The sequence below is a fragment of the Melanerpes formicivorus genome, unplaced genomic scaffold, assembly GCF_026170545.1.
Source record: "Melanerpes formicivorus ecotype bairdi unplaced genomic scaffold, bMelFor1.0.p_v2 SCAF_73, whole genome shotgun sequence".
NCBI classification, from domain to species: domain Eukaryota; kingdom Metazoa; phylum Chordata; class Aves; order Piciformes; family Picidae; genus Melanerpes; species Melanerpes formicivorus.
This window is the reverse complement of record NW_027142425.1, coordinates 440486-460726: the sequence shown is the minus strand read 5'-3', so window position 1 is coordinate 460726 and position 20241 is coordinate 440486. Positions and strand designations below refer to the sequence as shown.

The following is a 20241-nucleotide window of genomic DNA, read 5'->3' as shown; positions in this document are numbered from 1 at the left end:
TCTGTGCCAGGAAGGCTCTGGAGGGGCTGGAAGGTGTCCAGAGCAGGGCCATGAGGAGGAGCAGAGGGCTGGAGCTGCTCTGCTCTGGAGACAGCCTGAGAGAGTTGGGGTTGTGCAGGCTGGAGAGGAGAAGGCTCCCAGGAGACCTTCTGGTGGCCTTCCAGGATCTGCAGGGGGCTCCAAGAAAGCTGGGGAGGGACTTTTGAGGGTGTCAGGGAGGGATAGGACTGGGGGGATGGAGCAGAACTAGAAGTGGGGAGATAGAGCTTGGCTGTGAGGAAGAAGTTGTTGCCCATGAGGGTGGTGAGAGCCTGGCACAGGTTGCCCAGGGAGGTGGTGGAAGCCTCCTGCCTGGAGGTGTTTGCAGCCAGGCTGGAGGTGGCTGTGAGCAACCTGCTGTGGTGTGAGGTGTCCCTGCCCATGGCAGGGGCTTGGGACTGGCTGAGCCTTGGGGTCCCTTCCAGCCCTGACAATCCTATGGTTCTGTGCTCACATGGATCCCTGCTCTCAGGCCAGGCAGGGAGCAGAAGCAGCTGAGGCAACAGGGGTTGTTTAGCCCAGAAACAAGGAGGTTGCAGTGATGGGGGCTGGTGTCTTCTCCCTAAGCATCAAGTGATAGGACAAGAGGAAATGGCCTCCAGGTGCCCCAGGAGAGGTTTAGGTAGGACATTAGAAGAAATCTCTTCGCTGGAAGGGGTCTCCAAGCCTGGCCCAGGCTGCCCAGGGCGCGGCTGAATCCCCACCCCTGGAGGTGTTTCAGAGAGGCAGAGCCGCGGAGCTGAGGGCTGCGGCAGCCAGGGATGGGCTGGGCTGCGAGGAAAGGTTCCGCCACTAGAGGACGCTGCTCACTGCAGGCACAGAATTAGCCAGGTGGGAAAGACCTCCGAGGCCCAGCCCAACCCATCACCCAACACCACCTGACCAGCTTAAACCGTGGCACCAAGTGCTCTGAAACACCTCCAGGGACGGGGACTCCACCACCTCCCTGGGCAGCACATCCCCATGGCCAATCTCTCTTGCTGGGAAGAACTTCTTCCTAACATCCAGCCTGAACCTCCCCTGGCACAGCTTGAGACTGTGTCCTCTTGTTCTGGTGCTGGGGGCCTGGGAGAAGAGACCAACATCCACCTGGCTACAGCCTCCCTGCAGGCAGTTGCAGAGAGCAAGAAGGTCTCCCCTGAGCCTCCTCTTCTCCAGGCTAAGCAACCCCAGCTCCCTCAGCCTCTCCTCCTAGTGCACAGCAGCCCTGCAGAGCTCAACTCGAGCCAAGGCCAAGCCCGTGGGCAGATCCCTGTGCTCCTCCCAGACTGCCTCTTCTTATCCTCAGTTCCCAGCCCCAAGCCACCCTCGCCCTTTCCCCTTTGGTACTCGGAACGTCCGGGCTGCCTGGGGCCACCTACTCCGTGTTTGCCCCTACAGGTACAGCCCTCTGCCCGCATCAGACATCACACCGTCATTAAAACCAGGCTTCACTCCTCTCCGGGCACACAAGTTCTTATTTATTGGCCTGTTGGCTACACCCTCAAAGGTCAACAGCTGTGGTGGTGTCCAGCTGCTCCTGGTTTCTGCTTTCTTCAAAGGTCACTGTGTTAGCTTAGGGAAGGAAAAACGGGGCAGCTCCAGAGGCGAGATGCCGAGAGCCCGTTAGCCGCAGGCCCCAGGGCTGTGGTCGAACTGCTGGCACAAGCCCAGCGGCCGCAGCCCTCTCCCCATGCGGTGCCACCTGCAAGGCTACCCCCGCAAGGCCACCTCCTGCTCCTCCCTGGCTGGTCTCCGCTCTCGTCCAGCACCATCTCCACTCGCAAAGCCACATCCTGTCCCCGCCCCATCAGCTGGATGATCGCAAAGGCCTTTGCCAGCCGAACCCAGTCTCCGGCGCCAGAGTCAGGCCCGGCCCGCGCCCCATGGCAGCCGCCGGCGGTGCCGCACTCAAAGCCGTCCCCCCCGCGCCGCCTTGGCGCTGCGCTAAGCGCCCGGGCGCCCTTTGAGCGGGCGGTGACGCAGCACGTCGGCGGTGACGCAGCACGTCGCGGGCGACGCCGCACGTCGCGGGGCGTGCTCAGCCCGCGCTGCCGGAGCCCCGCCCCGGAAGTGCCCAGGAAGAGCGGCGGGGAGGGGCGCGCCTCCGAGTGCCTCAGCATAACCCTTCCGGGCGGGGGCGGCCGCTGCCGGGCGGTTCCCGCGGCCGAGGCGCGGCGGGATGAAGTGAGACGTGACGGTAAGTGAGCGGGGCGGTGGGCAGTCGACGGCGGGGCTGAGCCGGGCCGGGCCGGGCCTTAACAGCTGTCTCTCCCCCTTCAGGACGGCGCGGGAGCAGCGGGGCCTCGCCCTTCTCAGACGGGCCGGGGCTATGCGAGGGCCGCGCTGCCGCCTGCCCTAGGCCCGGGCCGCGGTGGCGGCGGGCCCGGCGGGGGAGCGGCGAGCGGCTGCGGGGCCCGATGCGGGAGTACAAAGTGGTGGTGCTGGGCAGCGGGGGGGTGGGGAAGTCCGCCCTGACGGTGCAGTTCGTCACCGGGACCTTCATCGAGAAGTACGACCCCACCATCGAGGACTTCTACCGCAAGGAGATCGAGGTGGACTCGTCCCCTTCGGTGCTGGAGATCCTCGACACGGCGGGTACCGAGCAGTTCGCTTCCATGCGCGATCTCTACATCAAAAACGGCCAGGGCTTCATCCTCGTCTACAGCCTGGTCAACCAGCAGTCCTTCCAGGTAACCTCGCCCCGGCCCTGGGCGGGGGCGGCAGCTCGGTGCAGCGGGGAGGTGGCTGGCCCCGGCGTCCCCTCTTCGAACGCAGCCCTTCCTGGCCTGGGGAAGGCCCTGGGCTGAAGAGGAAGTTTTAGGGGTAGCTCTGTGTGTGTGTGTATAAGCTCTTTATCTGTGAAGGGGCAAAACTTGAAGTGCCCTGCTGGAAGGGGCATTTACCAGCCTTGCCTCCTGATGGGAAACTGCTTGCTTTGCAGGCACTTACCAGGGTGCCACCATTGTTAAGTCCCACGCAATGGTGGAGAACAATGACCCGCTCCCACTTCCCCCCCAGAAGCCTCTTGGCAATCCCCTTCCGTGAGGAAAGTAGTGGATATGAAAATGGAGACTTCCCCTGCCCTCCTACTTAAAAAGCTTGTTTCTAGGGTTGCCCTCAGAGAGAGCCTCACTCTTCTGCAGGTCTGCCTTGTTCAGGGAACTGCTGTTTTCCACCCCCTCCCCCCCCCCAAACATCTTCCTGTCCAGCATGAGCTCCCTGCTCTCACGGCACAGGTGGTGTGCCAGGGAGGACAAGCAAGCCATGTGGGGTAAATCAGGGCTCTGCATTTCACTTCTACTGCTGGAACTCTCCTGGGAGCACACACACAAAAAAGTGGCAATGTCTCAGTCAGTAACTCATCTGAGCTGCCTCTGCTGTCTTTGTGGGGAAGGAGTGGCTTCAGCAGCCCTGCCTGCAGCTCAGGAGTTTGCAGCTAATGCCTTGGCTTCAGTTGCTGAGCTGGGTGTCTTCCAGCTGCTTGGCAAAACCTTGCACACCCCCACTGGAGCAGTGTGCTTGCTCCTGCTGAGGCCTAACCATGAGCTTAGCAGAGGCCTTGAGCTGGCTCCAGGACAAGCAGAAGACACACCCTCTCTGGAGAGCAGCAGCAGTGCCACCGGGGTGCTGCTCCCCTTGCTTTTGGCTTGTTTGGGGACTTAGTGCTCCAGCCTCTGAACAGCAAATTCTTTTTGTCTGCCTCTGGCATGTTTGCTCTGAAGGCCAGAGGGTAAACCCCTTTCTGCAGCTCTTTTGCACAGCACTGACCTCAAACACTCCACTTGTTTTGTCTCAGGACTCTGCAAGGGTTTGCAGGGCTTACTGCTGCTGATAGCAGCTGAAAGCACTCAGGGGGCAGAGGCTGGCTCAGGCTTCCAAGTGTAAACTCCCCCTTGTTAGCTCAGCCTTGAGTAAACACATCTCTAGGTAACAAAATCTCTCCACAGCACCTGATTTGGTTACTTCCAGGTGATGAAGCCTGCTGCCAATGGATTATCCTAAGCATTCCAAGGGGGAGAAGGCTTCATGTAAATTGCTGGCTGTAAACTGACCACAGCTCCCTAAGTGATGGGGTCCTGGGGTGCTGCTGCTCAGGCTGCAGCTGGGCTGCAGACAATGTGTCCAGGCAGCTAAAACCAGCTTTCCAAGCAGCTCTGCTGCCTCCTCCTCCTCTAGCTGAAGCAAGAAGGCCTCTCCTGGAGGGCAGGAGTTGCTTTCTGTCTGTGTGGATGCATCCCCCCTGCACTGTGTGTGCTGAGTGCCCTCAGACACGGGCAGCACACTCCCTCTCGACTTCGAGATCTGCCTGAGTGTGAATGCAGGAAGCCTTCTGCTCTCTTTGGAATGTTGAGTTGCATGTGAGAGCCACTGAGGTGTGCTTCTGTGGTGCTTCTTGGCAGTGGCAGGTGTTGGTCTCCACGCACTAACCAGCTGGGTTGTCTGGCAGGACATCAAGCCCATGAGGGACCAGATCGTGCGGGTGAAGAGATACGAGAAGGTTCCTCTCATCCTGGTGGGGAACAAGGTGGACCTGGAGTCAGAGAGGGAGGTCCTGTCTGCAGAGGGCAGAGCCCTGGCTCAGGAGTGGGGCTGCCCCTTCATGGAGACGTCAGCCAAGAGCAAAACCATGGTGGATGAACTGTTTGCTGAGATTGTCAGACAAATGAACTATGCTTCCCTGCCTGAGAAACAAGATCAGTGTTGTACAACTTGCATCCTCCAGTGAGAGAAGGAGAACCTCAATCATGGCCATACAGAGCAGGTTGGTGAACAGTCCTAGCAGGCTGAGGGGCACAAGCATGCTGGCTGGGATACAGGGGGACAGGGAGCCTCAAATTCAGTAGCCTCACCTGGAGGTAGGTCTGAGGGGGGTGGCAGGCTGGGGGTCTGGGTGAGCCAAGTGCACTTCTTGTGTCACTTCAGCAGGGTTGGCCAGGGAGCACTGCATTTACTTGCAGCAGTTTTACAGTGAGACAAATGATGAGTAGGAGAGGATCTGCTGCAGAGCAGCCCCAAGGAGAAGGAGCTGGGAGTGCTGCTGGGCAGCAAGGTCTGCAGGGCACAGCAATGTGCCCTGGGGGCCAAGAAGGCCAAGGGGGTCCTGGGGGCATTGAGAGGAGTGTGGCCAGCAGAGCCAGGGAGGTTCTCCTCCCCCTCTGCTCTGCCCTGCTGAGACCTCCCCTGGAATATTGCATCCAGCTCTGGGCTGCCCAGCTCAGGAGGGACAGGGATCTGCTGCAGAGAGGCCAAGGGAGGCTCCAGGGATGCTGAAGGGGTTGCAGCAGTGCCTGGGGAGGAGAGGCTGAGAGCTCTGGGGCTGTCCAGTCTGGAGAGGAGAAGGCTGAGAGGGATCTGATCAATGTCTATCAATAGCTGAGGGCTGGGGGTCAGGAGGGAGGGGACAGGGACAGGGACAGGCTCTGCTCAGCTGCACCCTGGGATAGGCCAAGGGGCAGGGGATGGAAACTGCAGCACAGGAGGTTCCACCTCAACAGGAGGAGGAACTTCTGCACTGTGAGGCTCCCAGAGGCCTGGAGCAGGCTGCCCAGAGAGGTTGTGGAGTCTCCTGCTCTGGAGCCTTCCCAGCCCTGTCTGGATGTGTTCCTGTGTGACCTGTGCTGGATTCTCTGCTCCTGCTCTGGCAGGGGGTAGGACTGGAAGCTCTCCAGAGGTCCCTTCCAACCCCTGACCTCCTGTGAGCTGTGATCCTGTGCTGACCTCATCTGCAGCTCTCTTGACTGGCAGTGCTGTACTGTCCTTACAAGTGCTTGTGGTCCTGCCTCTGGTTGGTATCTGGATCCTTCCCATGCACCTGGCACTACCTTGGTGCTCAGTGGGACCCAGTTTCCCAGGGGTTGCTGAGAGGTCTGGGCCTGTTGAGAAAGAAAGAAAGGAAAGCAATTCAGTGGTGCAGGAACTGAATGCACTTGGGGTACATTTCTGCCTTATCAGTGGAGTTAAGTGGAAGAGAGCCAGCCTGAGCCCTGAGGAGTGGCCTGGAGCCCACACACTCTAGTCAAGGGTGTGTGCAAAGTGATCTTCTTCCCCAAGTCCAGAGCACACACTGCAGAGTGGCTTCCCAGAGCAGGACTCTCTTCTTTCTCCATGACTCATGAGGGGTGTGGCAGGAGTGTGGTGTTCAGAGGGGCCTCTCTGAGGCTTCCCCTCTCCAGGGTCTGGCTTTGAGCTTGGTTTTTCCCTGCAGAGGTAACTGCCCTTGGCCCTTCACACATGTGATGAGTTTCTGCAGTGCTGTTGTCACCTGGTTGTGCAAATGAGTCTGTGCTTCCCCTGCACCTCTCATTCCTCTGCAACCCCCTGCTCTTGTTTCTCCTCATAGGCCTTGCAGGTCTGGTTTCACCACCAGCTTGAGACCTTGTTGCTGCAAACAGCCCTTCCACCTCACTGCTGTGCCCAGCTGGTCCACTGCACCTGCCTTGGCAAGCCACCTCTGAAACTCAGGGAGAGGAGCTGCTCCTCCTGAGAGCTGACAGCTTGGGCTCTGCCTGCCACCTCAGCAGCTTGAGCCAGGGGAGCTGTTTGTGTCTGAGTGCCAGAGAGGGAAAATAGCTTATCCCTGGGAGCCTTGGCCTTGAATCTTGAGGGCAAGGTCAGAGAGGGAAGGCTCCAAGCTTGTCTGTGAGATGCTTATCAGGTGCTTTGTGAATGTGCTCCTGACCCTAGCACTGTGATCCCCAAGATGATACAGGATGGGTTTGTCTGCAGTCCTGTGAGCTGCCCAAAGGCTGCACTCACCCTGTGAGAGGTGAGCTGATGGGAGCAGATGGCTTGGGCTGCAGCAGAGGAGAATGCAAATCTTGCCTTGCACACTGATCCCTGATACCTGCAGGGCTCCCAGGGTGAATCAAAGCAATCACTGCTGGTTAACCTGGCTGCTTCCACAGTTCATTAGTACCTGCACTGCATTCAGCTCTGAGCCCTCAGCACAGGAAGGACCTGGAGCTGATGGAGAGGGTCCAGAGGAGAGCCAGAAAATGATCAGGGGGCTGGAGAGCCTCTGCTCTGGGGACAGGCTGAGGGAGCTGGGGGTGCTCAGCCAGGAGAATAGAAGGCTCCAGGCAGACCTCAGAGCAGCCTGGCAGCACCTGCAGGGGCTCCAAGAAGGCTGCAGAGGGACTGCTCCCAAAGGCCTGCAGGGACAGCCCCAGGGGCAATGGTTTGAGGTGAGAGCAGAGCAGATTGAGATTGGATGTGAGGAACAAGTTCTGCCCCAGGAGGCTGCTGGAACACTGCAGCAGGCTGCCCAGGGAGGTGGTTGAGGCTCCATCCCTGGAGCTATTGCAGGTGAGGCTGGAGAGGGCTCTGGGTGACCTGCTCCAGTGGAGGATGTCCCTGCTGCCTGCTGGGGGTTGAGCTCTGGAGCTCCCTTCCAACTGAAACCATTCTCTAGTTCTATGATCTTGAGACCCTTGCAGCAGGACAAAGCTTCAGCTGGGTCTGGGGCAGCTTCACAAAGAAGAGCTTAAACCACCATGGGCAGGGCTGCAGCAGTGCCCTGGGTTACCCACAGCTGATCCTGTGCAGGCTGCTGTCCTCACCCCTGGCCACATCAGCTCCTTGCTCCAGGAGCTGTGTGCTTCCAGAATTGGTTACTCTGAGGGAGCCCTCCTGGGAGCCTGGCTGGGCAGGATTCAAAGGCACCCTTGCCCCTGAAGGGGAAAGTCAGGCTGACACTGAGCCAGGGGCAGGGTCCCTTTGATCCTAACTTGCACCCAGACTCACTGAGCTCCCCGAGCAAGGCATCACCCTGCTTCAGAAGCAGCATCTGGGTCGTGTCTGTGTGCTCTCTTGAGAGGGCCCTCAGCTTCTGAAGGCTCCTGGAGGAGACATTTCCTGCCCAGCTCATCAGTGTCACAGCAGCATTCCTTGCTTCCAGGAGACCCTGCTCCTGCCCACTGCAGCCTTGCCACCTGTGCCAAGCAAGCCTTTCCTTCCCAAGCAGCTTCCCCTTCATCAGACCTTACTGTCTGGAACTTCCATTCCTCCCCAGGCTCTTCCCAGCCTTCAGGCTTCCTGCCTCTCCCTGCAGCCTGACACTTCTGGGATATTGTCTGCTTCCTGGCTCCCACTCTGCCCTTGCTCCTCGAGGAGGTGTAGGATCTCATTAAGTCCACGATAAGCCTTTGCTGCCTGCTAATTTGTGTCTGATGTGCTCCAGTGTGGGAGAGCTGCTGATGTGTCTGCTGATAGCTGCAGTCAGCTCTCTGATCCTGCTGCTCTGTGATCCAGGGAACAATTGCTGCTTCTCAGGCTGCTCTAGCAGTGACCCCTCCTAGCTGAAGTGAAACAGGAAGTGGAGCTGGCTGGCTGAGCACCCCTCTGCAGGAAGTGAGCTTCAGCTGCAGCTCTGTCCTGTGAGCACTGACTTCTGTTGCCTGTGCCCAGGGGGAGTCTTAGCTCTGGCTCAGTCCAGAATGAACTATGGACAAAGTTTGTGTCTCCACAGCCCTGCCAGAGAGGCCAAGGGGAGGTGGATTGTATCCACCTGGGTTTATCTACAGCTGTTCCAGTGGCAGTTTAACTGCCACTCACCTCCTCTTGGTACTTAGAAGTGCTTCAGCTGGAGAAGGCCTCCCAGCTCACCCAGTCCAGCCAGCAGCCCAGCCCCACCATGGCCCCAGGTGCCATGGGCACAGGGGTCTGGAACACCTCCAGGCATGGGGACTCCACCACCTCCCTGGGCAGCCTCTGCCAGTCCCTGACCACTCTGGCACCAAAGACATTTTGCCTCCTCTCCAACCTCAGCCTCCCCTGGCACAGTTTCACAGTCACCTGAGACTGGTGAACAGAGCCCAACCCCAGCTCCCTCCTCTCAGGGAGCTGCAGAGAGCAATGAGCTCTCCCTCAGCCTCCTCTGCTCCAGGCTCAACACCCCCAGCTCCCTCAGCTGCTCCTCCCCAGCCCTGTTCTGCAGGCCCTTCCCCAGCTGGGTTGCCCTTCTCTGGGTGTCTCTCTTCACAAGCCTGTGAAGCATGATGCTGTGCAGGTGTCTCTGTGTCATGTTGCAGTAGCACTGGCTTCAGGTCCTGTTCCAGTCAGCCCCCTAGGGTGAAGGGAGGGATGGAGCACACCAATCCCATTGGGATAGCCTGTGGCTCCTCTTGCAAATGTGCAGTGTCCCTCCTGCCCTCTCCTGCTTCTGCAGGGCTTCTACCTCACTGCATCCAGGGGAGAGGCTGCCAGCAGCTCTTCCTTATTCCAGGGTTTCTCTTGGAGTTATCAGTCTGACAGTGCTAAGCCTGTAAGCCCTGGCACCTGCTGCTGTGCTGCAAGCTTGCTGGAGAGGTACTACCCATAGAGTCATGGCATGGCTTGGGCTGGAAGGGAGCCCCAGAGCTCACCCAGCCCAACCCCCTGCACCCAGCAGGGACATCCTCCACTGGAGCAGGTCACCCAGAGCCCTCTCCAGCCTCACCTGCAATATCTCCAGGGATGGAGCCTCAACCACCTCCCTGGGCAGCCTGCTGCAGTGTTCCAGCAGCCTCCTGGGGCAGAGCTTGTTCCTCACATCCAATCTCAATCTGCTCAAATTTAAACTCAGATGTGGAACCCCTGAATGCTGGGGGGGAAGATTGGTGTTGATGAGTGATTTCTGCCCCCTCCATCCTCCAGTCATTGATTCTAGCAAGTGCTGAAGGAGTGGTCCTCTTCTGGAGGGTTAAAAGCTGACAGTGCTCTGGTCTGTGTGGCTGTGCCCCACAGACTGATCCTGCTGGGTGGTCAGACCTGCCTTTTCTCCTGCCAGCATGCAGAAGAAGCTGGAGAGTGCTGTAGAAAGCCATAGGAGAGTGAAGCCAGGCAGGCTGCTGTGTGGTGCTAATTGCAGTAGCTAAGCACAAATCCAGGCTGGGTGAGGAGTGGGTTGAGAACAGTCTGGAGGAGAAGGCCTTGGGGGTGTCAGGTGGTGACAGAGTCCCCAGGAGCCAGCACTGGGCCCTGGCAGCCCAGAGCCAGCTGAGTGCTGAGCTGCAGCCAGAGCAGGGAGAGCAGCAGCACAGGGAGGGGATTCTGCCCCTCTGCTCTGCTCTGCTCAGAGCCCACCTGCAGCACTGCCTCCAGCTCTGGGCCCCAGCACAAGAAGGACCTGGAGCTGCTGGAGAGGCTCCAGAGGAGGCCACCAAGATGAGCAGAGGCTGCAGAACCTCCCCTGTGGGACCAGGCTGGGAGAGTTGGGGCTGTGCAGCCTGGAGAAGAGAAGGCTCCAGGCAGACCTCAGAGCAGCCTTGCAGGACCTGAAGGGCTCCAGGAGAGCTGGGGAGAGACTTGTGACAAGGGCTGGGAGTGCCAGGCTGAGGAACAATGGCTTTGAGCTGGGAGAGGAGAGACTGAGCCTGGAGATGAGGAAGAAATTGTTGAGGGTGAGGCTGGGGAGACTCTGGCACAGGCTGCCCAGGGAGGCTGTGGCTGCCTCCTGCCTGGAGGTGTTGAAGGCCAGGCTGGATGAGGCCTTGAGCAGCCTGTGCTGGTGGATGTGCCCATGGCAGGGGCTGGAGTAGCTGATCTCCAGGGTCCCTTCCAACCCAAACCATGACTCTGAATGCTGAGCACTCAGCTGTCCAACCTGCATTTCTTGGCTCATCTGCCTGTTCCCAGAGCTTGTGCACAATGCCTTTGCTTCAGGCTGCTGGGGGCTGTGCTGCCTCTTCTCCACTGGTGCCAGCCCTGTGCTGTGATTCTGTAGGGAACTGAGACTTCCTGCTTCTTTTTGCTGTCTAGAAACAATTCAGAGTCCCACACAGGCAGCTGCTACAAAGTTTATAGCAGGCTGGGGGAGACCTTATCACCAGGGGCAGGCCCCAGAGGGTGGCTGCCAGGAGGATGGAGACTCCCTTTGTACAGGGAGTGCCATGGAACAGACCAGGGGCATGGGGACAAGGTACTGCTGGGCACATTCCCTTTGGACTGCAGGAGGAAGTGTTTGCCATGAGCACAGTCAGACACTGGAATCCCCTCCCAGGGGCAGCAGGGGAGTGCCCTGCACTGGGCAGTTTGAGACTCAGCTTGCCAGGGGGCTGAGCCAGCTCATGGCAACTGCACTGTCACCTGGAGAGGCTGGGGCAGAGCATCCTTGGGGCCCTTCCAGCCTGGCAGGCTGGGAGTATGTAACTTGCTGGCCTCTTGTGTGTTAGCCTGACCTTGAGCCTGGTGCTGCTAACCAAGAAGGCCAAGGGCAACCTGGGGTGGATTGGAAGGGCTGTGGTCAGTAGGTCAGAGAGGTTCTCCTCCCCTCTGCTCTGCCCTGCTGAGGCCACAGCTGGAACATTGTGTCCAGTTCTGGGCCCCTCAGCACAAGAAGTAGCTCAGGGAACTGCTTGAGAGAGCCCAGCCCAGAGGCACAGAGCTGCTGCAGGCAGTGCAACATCTCCTGTGAGGCCAGGCTGAGGCAGCTGGGGTCCTGCAGCTGGGAGCAGAGGAGCCTGAGGGTGACCTCATGGCTGGGGATAAAGATGTGCAGGGCTGGAGCCAGGCTCTGCTCAGGGATGGCCAAGCACAGCACAAGGGGCACTGGGGGCAAGCTGGAGCAGAGGAGGTGCCAGGGCAACAGGAGGGAAACCTTTGTCCCTGTGAGGCTGCTGAGCCCTGGAGCAGGCTGCCCAGAGAGGCTGTGGAGTCTCCTGGATGTGTTCCTGGGTACTGCTCTGGCAGGAGGTTTGGAATTGATCTCTGGCTCTCTCTTCCAGCCCCTAATACTCTGTGATTGGCAGAATTAGAGTGAGCTCCAGAGTGCTGCTGTGGACATCAGTGCTCTGGAGCTCAGTGGTGCAGAGGAGCTGCCCCTGGCTGTGTGTTGAGCCTGGCTCTCATCTCTCCTTCTCTTTCCCTTGCAGACATAGAACTCAGAGGAAACTTGCACAGATGCTGCTTTGGAGAACCTTCAGCCCAGGTTGCAGAGCTGAGCCTTGGTAAACCTGTCTCTGTTACAGCACATTTGCCATCCATCTGAAGTGCAGAGTAAGGTTGGTGGCCTGCAGGATCCACACACCTTAAGCAGAATGCTTAGCATGTTTACCACAAGTTTCAAGACCTCTTCTTCCTCTCCCAGTCCGTCCCCGGCTCTCTGAGCTCACCCTCCGGCTGATATGCAACAGGTCCTTTCCCCTTTGCTTTTGGTCCTCTCTTGCTTTAGTTCCCTTTTTTATATCGATTTTAATTGATTTCTTCCCTCCATTTTTGAACTTGTATTTATTAAGTCCTTCACTCAGTATTACCTTCCTCAATGCCTTCTGAAAGCGAGGAGGAGCAGGAGTTGTGACGGAGACTGACTTGAGCCTTAAAGCAATGGTTGCTTCTCTCGATTACCTCGCAGCAGTGCTTAGTGCTCGTGGCTAGGGCCTTCTCCTCCCACCTCGTCGGTCAGCAGTCGAGACTTTGTGTTTACATGTGACAGTGTCCTGCCGAGGGAGCTGCAGGCTCCTCCCCTCTCTGGCTGCAGCCCCGTTGCGGGCCGGGGGTGTTTGTGGCCTGCCCCCCGGGGGGCTCTCACCTCCCGGCCGCCGGGGGGGGGTCTCCTAAGCTCACTTCCTGACAGCTGTAGCACGGAACAATGGCAGCACACTTCTTCTGGTCCTGCTGCTGGCTTCCCAAACTGCTGCTTGTTTACAGCCTAGCTCCTTTCTGCCTTGGAAAAGGGATCAGTTGCCCTGCAGAGCGAGCTGGCTCCCTCAGCTCCAGCTTTGCCTGCCACATGGAGACCTCCAGCAGACCTCTGCCCGTGGGAACCTGATGCAAATAAGATCACTTTACCTTAGTCTGTTTCCCAGCTCCTGACATTTGTCTTTCTGAGTACTCTTTTAAAGCAATATTTGTTAAGGTTGGTTGGTTGTTATTTTGTACCCTGCACTGTCACCAGTTGCTTTTAGTTGTCGTGGTGGTGGTGGTGGTGGTTTCCTTTCACCCTGGCTGGCTGGTTGCTGGGTTTGATTTCCCCAATAAACAAGTTGTAATATGTAGAGAGCAGTTGGTGGTAACAGGGAGGGGAAAGCAGCAGGTCTCAGTGGTCCTCACTGCAGGTGTGCTTCTGAACAAGCCATTGCCTTCCCTTGTTGTTTCCCTGAGCAGCAGTTGTTTGTCTGTTTGTTTTCTCTGGATACTTGAAGAACTCACTAAGTTGTAACAATAACCCAGGTATGAGAAAAGCAGAGCAGCAGAGTGGCAGTGCACAAGGAGCAGAGGAAGCCTTTCTGTTGTTTGCTGTTCACTCTTGGTGAGCCTCCTCCTAGCAGTGGCTTCCAGCCCTGGAGTTTGGGGGTTTTTGTTTGGCAGAGGTTTGACAGCTGCAGCTGCCCTGCTGCACCAAAGTCCCAGGGCTGTGAGGAGCCCAGCTCTGGTCATTTGAGCATGCTCCTAGAAGCAGACACTGGGTAGGGTTCTGGCTTGGATTTACATCTGGCTTATGATGGGCTTCTCTTTTACCCTGTAAGAGCTTAAACAACTTGGAGAGAAGCTCCAGTGTGAGCAGTGATGGATGGAGGTACAGAGCTACCTGTATGTGAGGCTCAAGCAGTTTCACCCCACTCACCAGCTGCACTGTGGATGATGGCATTGCAACCAATAAAAGCTCTCAGTACAGTATCTCACCATTAGTGTGTGTTCTTGGGCACAGAGCAAGGCTGGCTTGGCACTCTGGGAGCAGAGGGAAGATCCTGAGGCTGCAGCCAGCCTTGAGTGGCAGTCCTGAGCAGAGGAGGACACCAAGTCTGCAGCTTGGGTATTTCAAACATCTGCTTCTGATTTTTCTTCCCCCTCTGTTGGGGTTACTTGAATTCTATTCTGCTTTTGGGTTTGGCCCCCATCCCCTCTTTGAGCAAAGCTTCTGAACAGCTTGAGGCTAACTCTGAGGCTTGCACCTCGACAGCAAAAGGAAACCAGGCCTGGGGTTCAGAGTAGGGGGCTGGGGGACTTTGAAGTGGGGGTCACTGATCTGTTCCTTTTTGGTAGGGTGGAAGGAAGGAATGGGGAGTAAAAGAAATGGAGAAAGAGCTTGGGCTGGGGGGAGATGGGGAGCAGGCCTGGGGCTGGGGGGAGATGGGGAGCAGGCCTGGGGCTGGGGGGAGATGGGGAGCAGAGCTTGGGCTGGAGGGAGATGGGGAGCAGCCCTGGGGCTGGGGGGAGATGGGGAGCAGAGCTTGGGCTGGGGGGAGATGGGGAGCAGAGCTTGGGGCTGGGGGGAGATGGGGAGCAGGCCTGGGGCTGGGGGGAGATGGGGAGCAGGCCTGGGGCTGGAGGGAGATGGGGAGCAGGCCTGGGGCTGAGAGGAGATGGGGAGTAGGCCTGGGGCTGGGGGGAGATGGGGAGCAGGCCTGGGGCTGGGGGGAAATAGGTAGAGGGCTTGGGATTAGAAAAGTGATTGGGATTTAAAGAAGGGGTTGGTCAGGATCCTGGGGTTAAAGGTATTGATCAGGAATTGGGGATTTAGAAAGGGGTTGGTCAGGATCCTGGGGTTAAAGGTATTGATCAGGAATTGGGGATTTAGAAAGGGGTTGGTCAGGGCCTTGGCACTTTCCAAAGGGCTTGATTGAGATCTGGGGGTTCAAAAAGAGTTTGGCAAATGTTTTGGAGTTCAAAAAGCTTGGCCAAGATCTGGGGAGTCCCAGAGGGATTGGGCAAGCCTTTGGGGCTGAAGCAGAGGGGCTCAGGATCTTGGCATTAGGGTGGCTGGTAGAGGCTGGGGGCTTAGAGAAGAGAGGTGGCTCAAGGTCTTAGCTGCCCTTTGTGTGAGGGGGAGGCAGCCATTGGCTAACAGGAGAAAGCAGTGGGCTGGTGTGGGGTGACTGTGAATCAGTGACTCCTTCCTGGGGGCAGTTACCAGCTCAGTTCATTGCCATTGGCCTCAGCACAGACAGAAGGAAGGAAAAAGAACAAAAAAAAGGGAAAAATACAAATAAAAAGAAGAAAAAAAAAAAAGAAGAAAAAACTCAAGAGCTGAAACTTGAAGTAGCTTAGAGGGGCAGGAGTGGGACAATGAGAGATGGTTTCTTCAGCACACTTCTGGGGGGAAAAGGGACCAAAAGTTCTTGTAGGCTTTCTTGATAGATTGCATGTGAAGTTGCTTATTAGAGTAAGAGGCTGATACTAATGCAAGGTGTGATTGTCTTGGCTGTGCCAGCTGGTTAGGAGGTGTTCAGATCACTGCAGTAGGCTCTGCCAGGGGTGTGCTGTGTTTGCTGGGCTGCACCTCCCCGAGAGGGGGGCAGCTGGAGGAGCAAGTGCAAAGCCCCCCAGAGCCACAGGACCCGGAGCAATGCCCTGAGATGCTTTGTGAAAGCCAGAAGGGCTTTCCCGGGGGGCTCACTCTTGTCATTTTGTAAGACAACCTTACACCCACCTCTTTGTAACTTTTTTAATAAAATAGATACCTGTATTACCAACCTGCTCTCAGCTGCTCTCTTCACTGCCTCCTGACCGGGGCTCAGCCCCTGCCCCAGCCGCTGCTCCCCACCGGGGCAGCCGGGGCCGAGGGGCAGCCGGGGCCGAGGGGCAGCCAGGGCTGAGGGGCAGCCGGGGCTGAGGGGCAGCCGGGGCTGAGGGGCAGCCAGGGCTGAGGGGCACCTGGGGCTGAGGGGCAGCTGGGGCTGAGGGGCAGCCGGGGCTGAGGGGCAGCCGGGGCTGAGGGGCAGCCGGGGCTGAGGGGCACCTGGGGCTGAGGGGCAGCCAGAGCTGAGGGGCAGCCGGGGCTGAGGGGCAGCCAGGGCTGAGGGGCAGCCGGGGCTGAGGGGCAGCCGGGGCTGAGGGGCAGCAGGGGCTGAGGGGCAGCCAGAGCTGAGGGGCTGCCAGAGCTGAGGGGCTGCCAGAGCTGAGGGGCAGCAGGGGCTGAGGGGCATCCAGGGCTGAGGGGCAGCCAGAGCTGAGGGGCAGCAGGGGCTGAGGGGCAGCTGGGGCTGAGGGGCAGCCAGAGCTGAGGGGCTGCCAGAGCTGAGGGGCAGCTGGGGCTGAGGGGCAGCCGGGGCTGAGGGGCAGCCGGGGCTGAGGGGCAGCAGGGGCTGAGGGGCAGCCAGAGCTGAGGGGCTGCCAGAGCTGAGGGGCTGCCAGAGCTGAGGGGCAGCAGGGGCTGAGGGGCATCCAGGGCTGAGGGGCAGCCAGAGCTGAGGGGCAGCAGGGGCTGAGGGGCAGCTGGGGCTGAGGGGCAGCCAGAGCTGAGGGGCTGCCAGAGCTGAGGGGCAGCTGGGGCTGAGGGGCAGCCGGGGCGGAGGGGCAGCCAGAGCTGAGGGGCAGCCGGGGCGGAGGGGCAGCCAGGGCTGAGGGGCTGCCAGGGCCGAGGGGCAGCCAGGGCTGAGGGGCACCTGGGGCTGAGGGGCAGCCAGAGCTGAGGGGCAGCCGGGGCGGAGGGGCAGCCAGAGCTGAGGGGCAGCCGGGGCGGAGGGGCAGCCAGGGCTGAGGGGCTGCCAGGGCCGAGGGGCAGCCAGGGCTGAGGGGCACCTGGGGCTGAGGGGCAGCCAGAGCTGAGGGGCAGCCGGGGCCGAGGGGCAGCCAGGGCTGAGGGGCACCTGGGGCTGAGGGGCAGCCAGAGCTGAGGGGCAGCCGGGGCTGAGGGGCAGCCAGAGCTGAGGGGCAGCCGGGGCTGAGGGGCATCCAGGGCTGAGGGGCAGCCAGAGCTGAGGGGCAGCAGGGGCTGAGGGGCAGCTGGGGCTGAGGGGCAGCCAGAGCTGAGGGGCTGCCAGAGCTGAGGGGCAGCTGGGGCTGAGGGGCAGCCGGGGCGGAGGGGCAGCCAGAGCTGAGGGGCAGCTGGGGCTGAGGGGCAGCCGGGGCTGAGGGGCTGCCAGGGCTGAGGGGCAGCCGGGGCGGAGGGGCAGCCAGAGCTGAGGGGCAGCCAGAGCTGAGGGGCTGCCAGGGCTGAGGGGCAGCCGGGGCGGAGGGGCAGCCAGAGCTGAGGGGCAGCCGGGGCGGAGGGGCAGCCAGGGCTGAGGGGCAGCTGGGGCTGAGGGGCAGCCAGAGCTGAGGGGCAGCTGGGGCTGAGGGGCTGCCAGGGCTGAGGGGCAGCTGGGGCTGAGGGGCAGCTGGGGCTGAGGGGCTGCCAGAGCTGAGGGGCAGCCGGGGCTGAGGGGCAGCCAGAGCTGAGGGGCAGCCAGAGCCGAGGGGCAGCCGGGGCTGAGGGGCAGCCGGGGCTGAGGGGCAGCCAGAGCTGAGGGGCAGCTGGGGCTGAGGGGCAGCCGGGGCTGAGGGGCAGCCGGGGCGGAGGGGCAGCCAGAGCTGAGGGGCAGCCGGGGCGGAGGGGCAGCCAGAGCTGAGGGGCAGCCAGAGCTGAGGGGCTGCCAGGGCTGAGGGGCAGCCGGGGCGGAGGGGCAGCCAGAGCTGAGGGGCAGCCGGGGCGGAGGGGCAGCCAGGGCTGAGGGGCAGCTGGGGCTGAGGGGCAGCCAGAGCTGAGGGGCAGCTGGGGCTGAGGGGCTGCCAGGGCTGAGGGGCAGCTGGGGCTGAGGGGCTGCCAGAGCTGAGGGGCAGCCGGGGCTGAGGGGCAGCCAGAGCTGAGGGGCAGCCAGAGCCGAGGGGCAGCCGGGGCTGAGGGGCAGCCGGGGCTGAGGGGCAGCCAGAGCTGAGGGGCAGCCGGGGCTGAGGGGCAGCCGGGGCTGAGGGGCAGCCAGAGCTGAGGGGCAGCCGGGGCTGAGGGGCAGCCGGGGCTGAGGGGCAGCCAGAGCTGAGGGGCAGCCAGGGCTGAGGGGCAGCCGGGGCTGAGGGGCAGCCAGAGCCGAGGGGCAGCCGGGGCTGAGGGGCAGCCGGGGCTGAGGGGCAGCCAGAGCTGAGGGGCAGCCGGGGCTGAGGGGCAGCCGGGGCTGAGGGGCAGCCGGGGCGGAGGGGCAGCCAGAGCTGAGGGGCAGCCGGGGCTGAGGGGCACCTGGGGCTGAGGGGCAGCCGGGGCTGAGGGGCACCTGGGGCTGAGGGGCAGCCAGAGCTGAGGGGCAGCTGGGGCTGAGGGGCAGCCGGGGCTGAGGGGCACCTGGGGCTGAGGGGCAGCCAGAGCTGAGGGGTGCCATGCAGGAAGGCTGGGGAGGGGCTGTGGGCACAGCAGGAGAGGCAATGCTTTGAAAGTGGAGCAGGAGAGATGTAGCTGGACATGAAGAAGAAGCTCTGCACAGTGAGGGTGGGAGACTGGCACAGGCTGCCCAGGGAGGCTGTGGCTGCCTCCTGCCTGGAGGTGTTGAAGGCCAGGCTGGATGAGGCTTTGGGCAACCAAGTGTAGGTGAGAGGTGTCCCTGCCCGTGGCAGGGGGCTTGGGGTAGGTGATCCCTGAGGCACCTTCCAACCTGAGCCATGCTGGGACTCTGTGATCCATGGCATGTGATGGTTTGTGCCAAGCCAATGCATGCAACAGGCTGCCCAGGGAGGTGCTTGAGGCTCCATCCCTGGAGCCATCCAAGCTCAGCCTGGCTGTGTCCCTGTGCAGCCTGCTCTGGCTGGAGCTGTCCCTGCTACCTGCTTGGACAAGGTGACCTTGGAGCTGCCTTCCAACCCGATGCCACCTGTGACTCTTTCCAGCAGGCTGGACAGGCAAACACTCTTGGAGCTCTGCTGCAGGAGAGACAGAAGATTTCTCTGGGAAGCCTTCCAGGTGCCACAACCCAAAGCTATTTGGGAGCAGTGGTCTGAAATGCTCAGTGGAAGCCTTGAGTTTGCACAGTCCATGGTCACAGTCTGGGCTGGTCACAGAGATTGTCTCTCCCTCAGAGGCTTGCCTTGGTCCTGACCTGTGGTACTGCTCGTGTTCTGAAGCCATCTCTTTAGCTCAAATGGAGTTTCAAGTCCTCCTGAACTTGCTCCCTTAGTCCCTTGAGTGCTCAGTGAGGTGGCAACAGGCACAGCCCCCCAGCATGCTTGGCACCCTTCCTCCAGCTAAGAGCCACCCACGTGCTGCTGCTTCCTGCTGGCTCTCCCTGCCCTCAGATGCAGGAGGAGGAGCTTCTGTCTGGAGAGGAAGATGAGAGAGGCCCCTGTGCCCTCCTGGATGACCTTGGGTGAAACTTCTGCTGCCCTTCCCCCTGCTGAGAGGCTGGGGATGGAGCATGCTCTGCCCTGACTCATGTCACTGAGTGTGGGAGCAGACACCCCAGGGCTGATCTGCTCCCAGATCACTCAGCCTGCTTCCTGGTGGAGTTTGAAGGCAGTCATCATTCAGCAGCAACATTCCCATCCCCTTGTGGCACTCTGTACCCAAGCTGCTGCTTGCTCCCACCTGGAGGCTGGGAAGCAAATGCAAGCACAGAGAGTGAGTGGCTGTGGCTTTGCACTACTGCTTGCTGCTTGTCTCAGTGACAAGAAACCACAGCCTGGGTTGAGGCCTCTAAGGAAGTGTGTAAGAGCTGTGCTTGTACTGCACCCAGCTCCACAGCCTACACACAGCAAGGACAGGGGCCTGATGGGGCAGGTCCAAGGGGGCCAGAGATGAAGAGAGGGGATCCTGCCTTCTGCTCTGATGAGACCTCACCTGCAGGGCTGTGTCCAGCTAAGGGGCCCAACACAAGAGAGACCTGGAGGAGCAGGTCCAGAGGAGACAAGAAAGATGCTCAGGGTACTGCAGCAGCTCTGCTATAGGGACAGGCTGAGAGAGTTGGGACTGAGAGAGTTCAGCCTGGAGAAAAGAAGACTCTGGGGAGACCTCAGAGCAGCCTGCCAGTACCTGCAGGGGCTCCATGCAGGCTGCAGAGGGACTGTTCCCAAAGGCCTGCAGGGACAGCCCCAGGGGCAATGGTTTGAGATGAGAGCAGAGCAGATTGAGATTGGATGTGAGGAACAAGTTCTGCCCCAGGAGGCTGCTGGAACACTGCAGCAGGCTGCCCAGGGAGGTGGTTGAGGCTCCATCCCTGGAGATATTCAGGGAGAGGCTGGAGAGGGCTCTGGGCAACCTGCTCCAGTGGAGGATGTCCCTGCTGGGTGCAGGGGGTTGGGCTGGATGCCCTCTGGAGGTCCCTTCCATGATTCTCTGCCTGAGGCTGCCTTTCAGCAGCCCTGGTGCTGAGAGTGAGCTCAGCTGCTGCTGTCCAAGGGGGGGAGCAGCACCCTTGGCACAGTAGGTGTGAGAGCTGCTGCTTCCAGCCCAGGCTGTGTCTGAGGGCTGCAGAGCCAGGGGTTCTCAGGCAGCTCTCTCTCTGCTGCTGTTGGATCACAGTACCACAGTACACTGCAGGTTGGAAGGGATCTCCAGAGGTCATCCAGTCCAACCCCCTGCCAGAGCAGGGTCACCCAGGGGAGTCTGCACAGGAACACATCCAG

At 60.2% G+C, this 20241-nt stretch overlaps 1 protein-coding gene across 1 annotated transcript; it reads left to right on the top strand.

Moving 5' to 3' along the window:
* Positions 1-2093: 2093 nt before the first annotated feature.
* LOC137453891 (ras-related protein Rap-2c) lies at positions 2094-13611 on the top strand. Its single transcript, XM_068163574.1, has 4 exons — positions 2094-2218; positions 2302-2711; positions 4469-4783; positions 11871-13611. Exons 2-3 carry the CDS (start codon positions 2439-2441, stop codon positions 4745-4747), a joined length of 552 nt encoding a protein of 183 aa, XP_068019675.1. The 5' UTR covers positions 2094-2218; positions 2302-2438; the 3' UTR covers positions 4748-4783; positions 11871-13611.
* The last annotated feature ends 6630 nt before the right edge of the window (positions 13612-20241 follow it).

Bases quoted from the DNA above. Each gene is read 5' to 3' on its own strand.
- LOC137453891 (XM_068163574.1), top strand. From the start codon at position 2,439: ATGCGGGAGTACAAAGTGGTGGTGCTGGGCAGCGGGGGGGTGGGGAAG. The intron at 2,712-4,468 runs GTAACCTCGCCC...GTTGTCTGGCAG, and splicing joins TCAACCAGCAGTCCTTCCAG to GACATCAAGCCCATGAGGGA.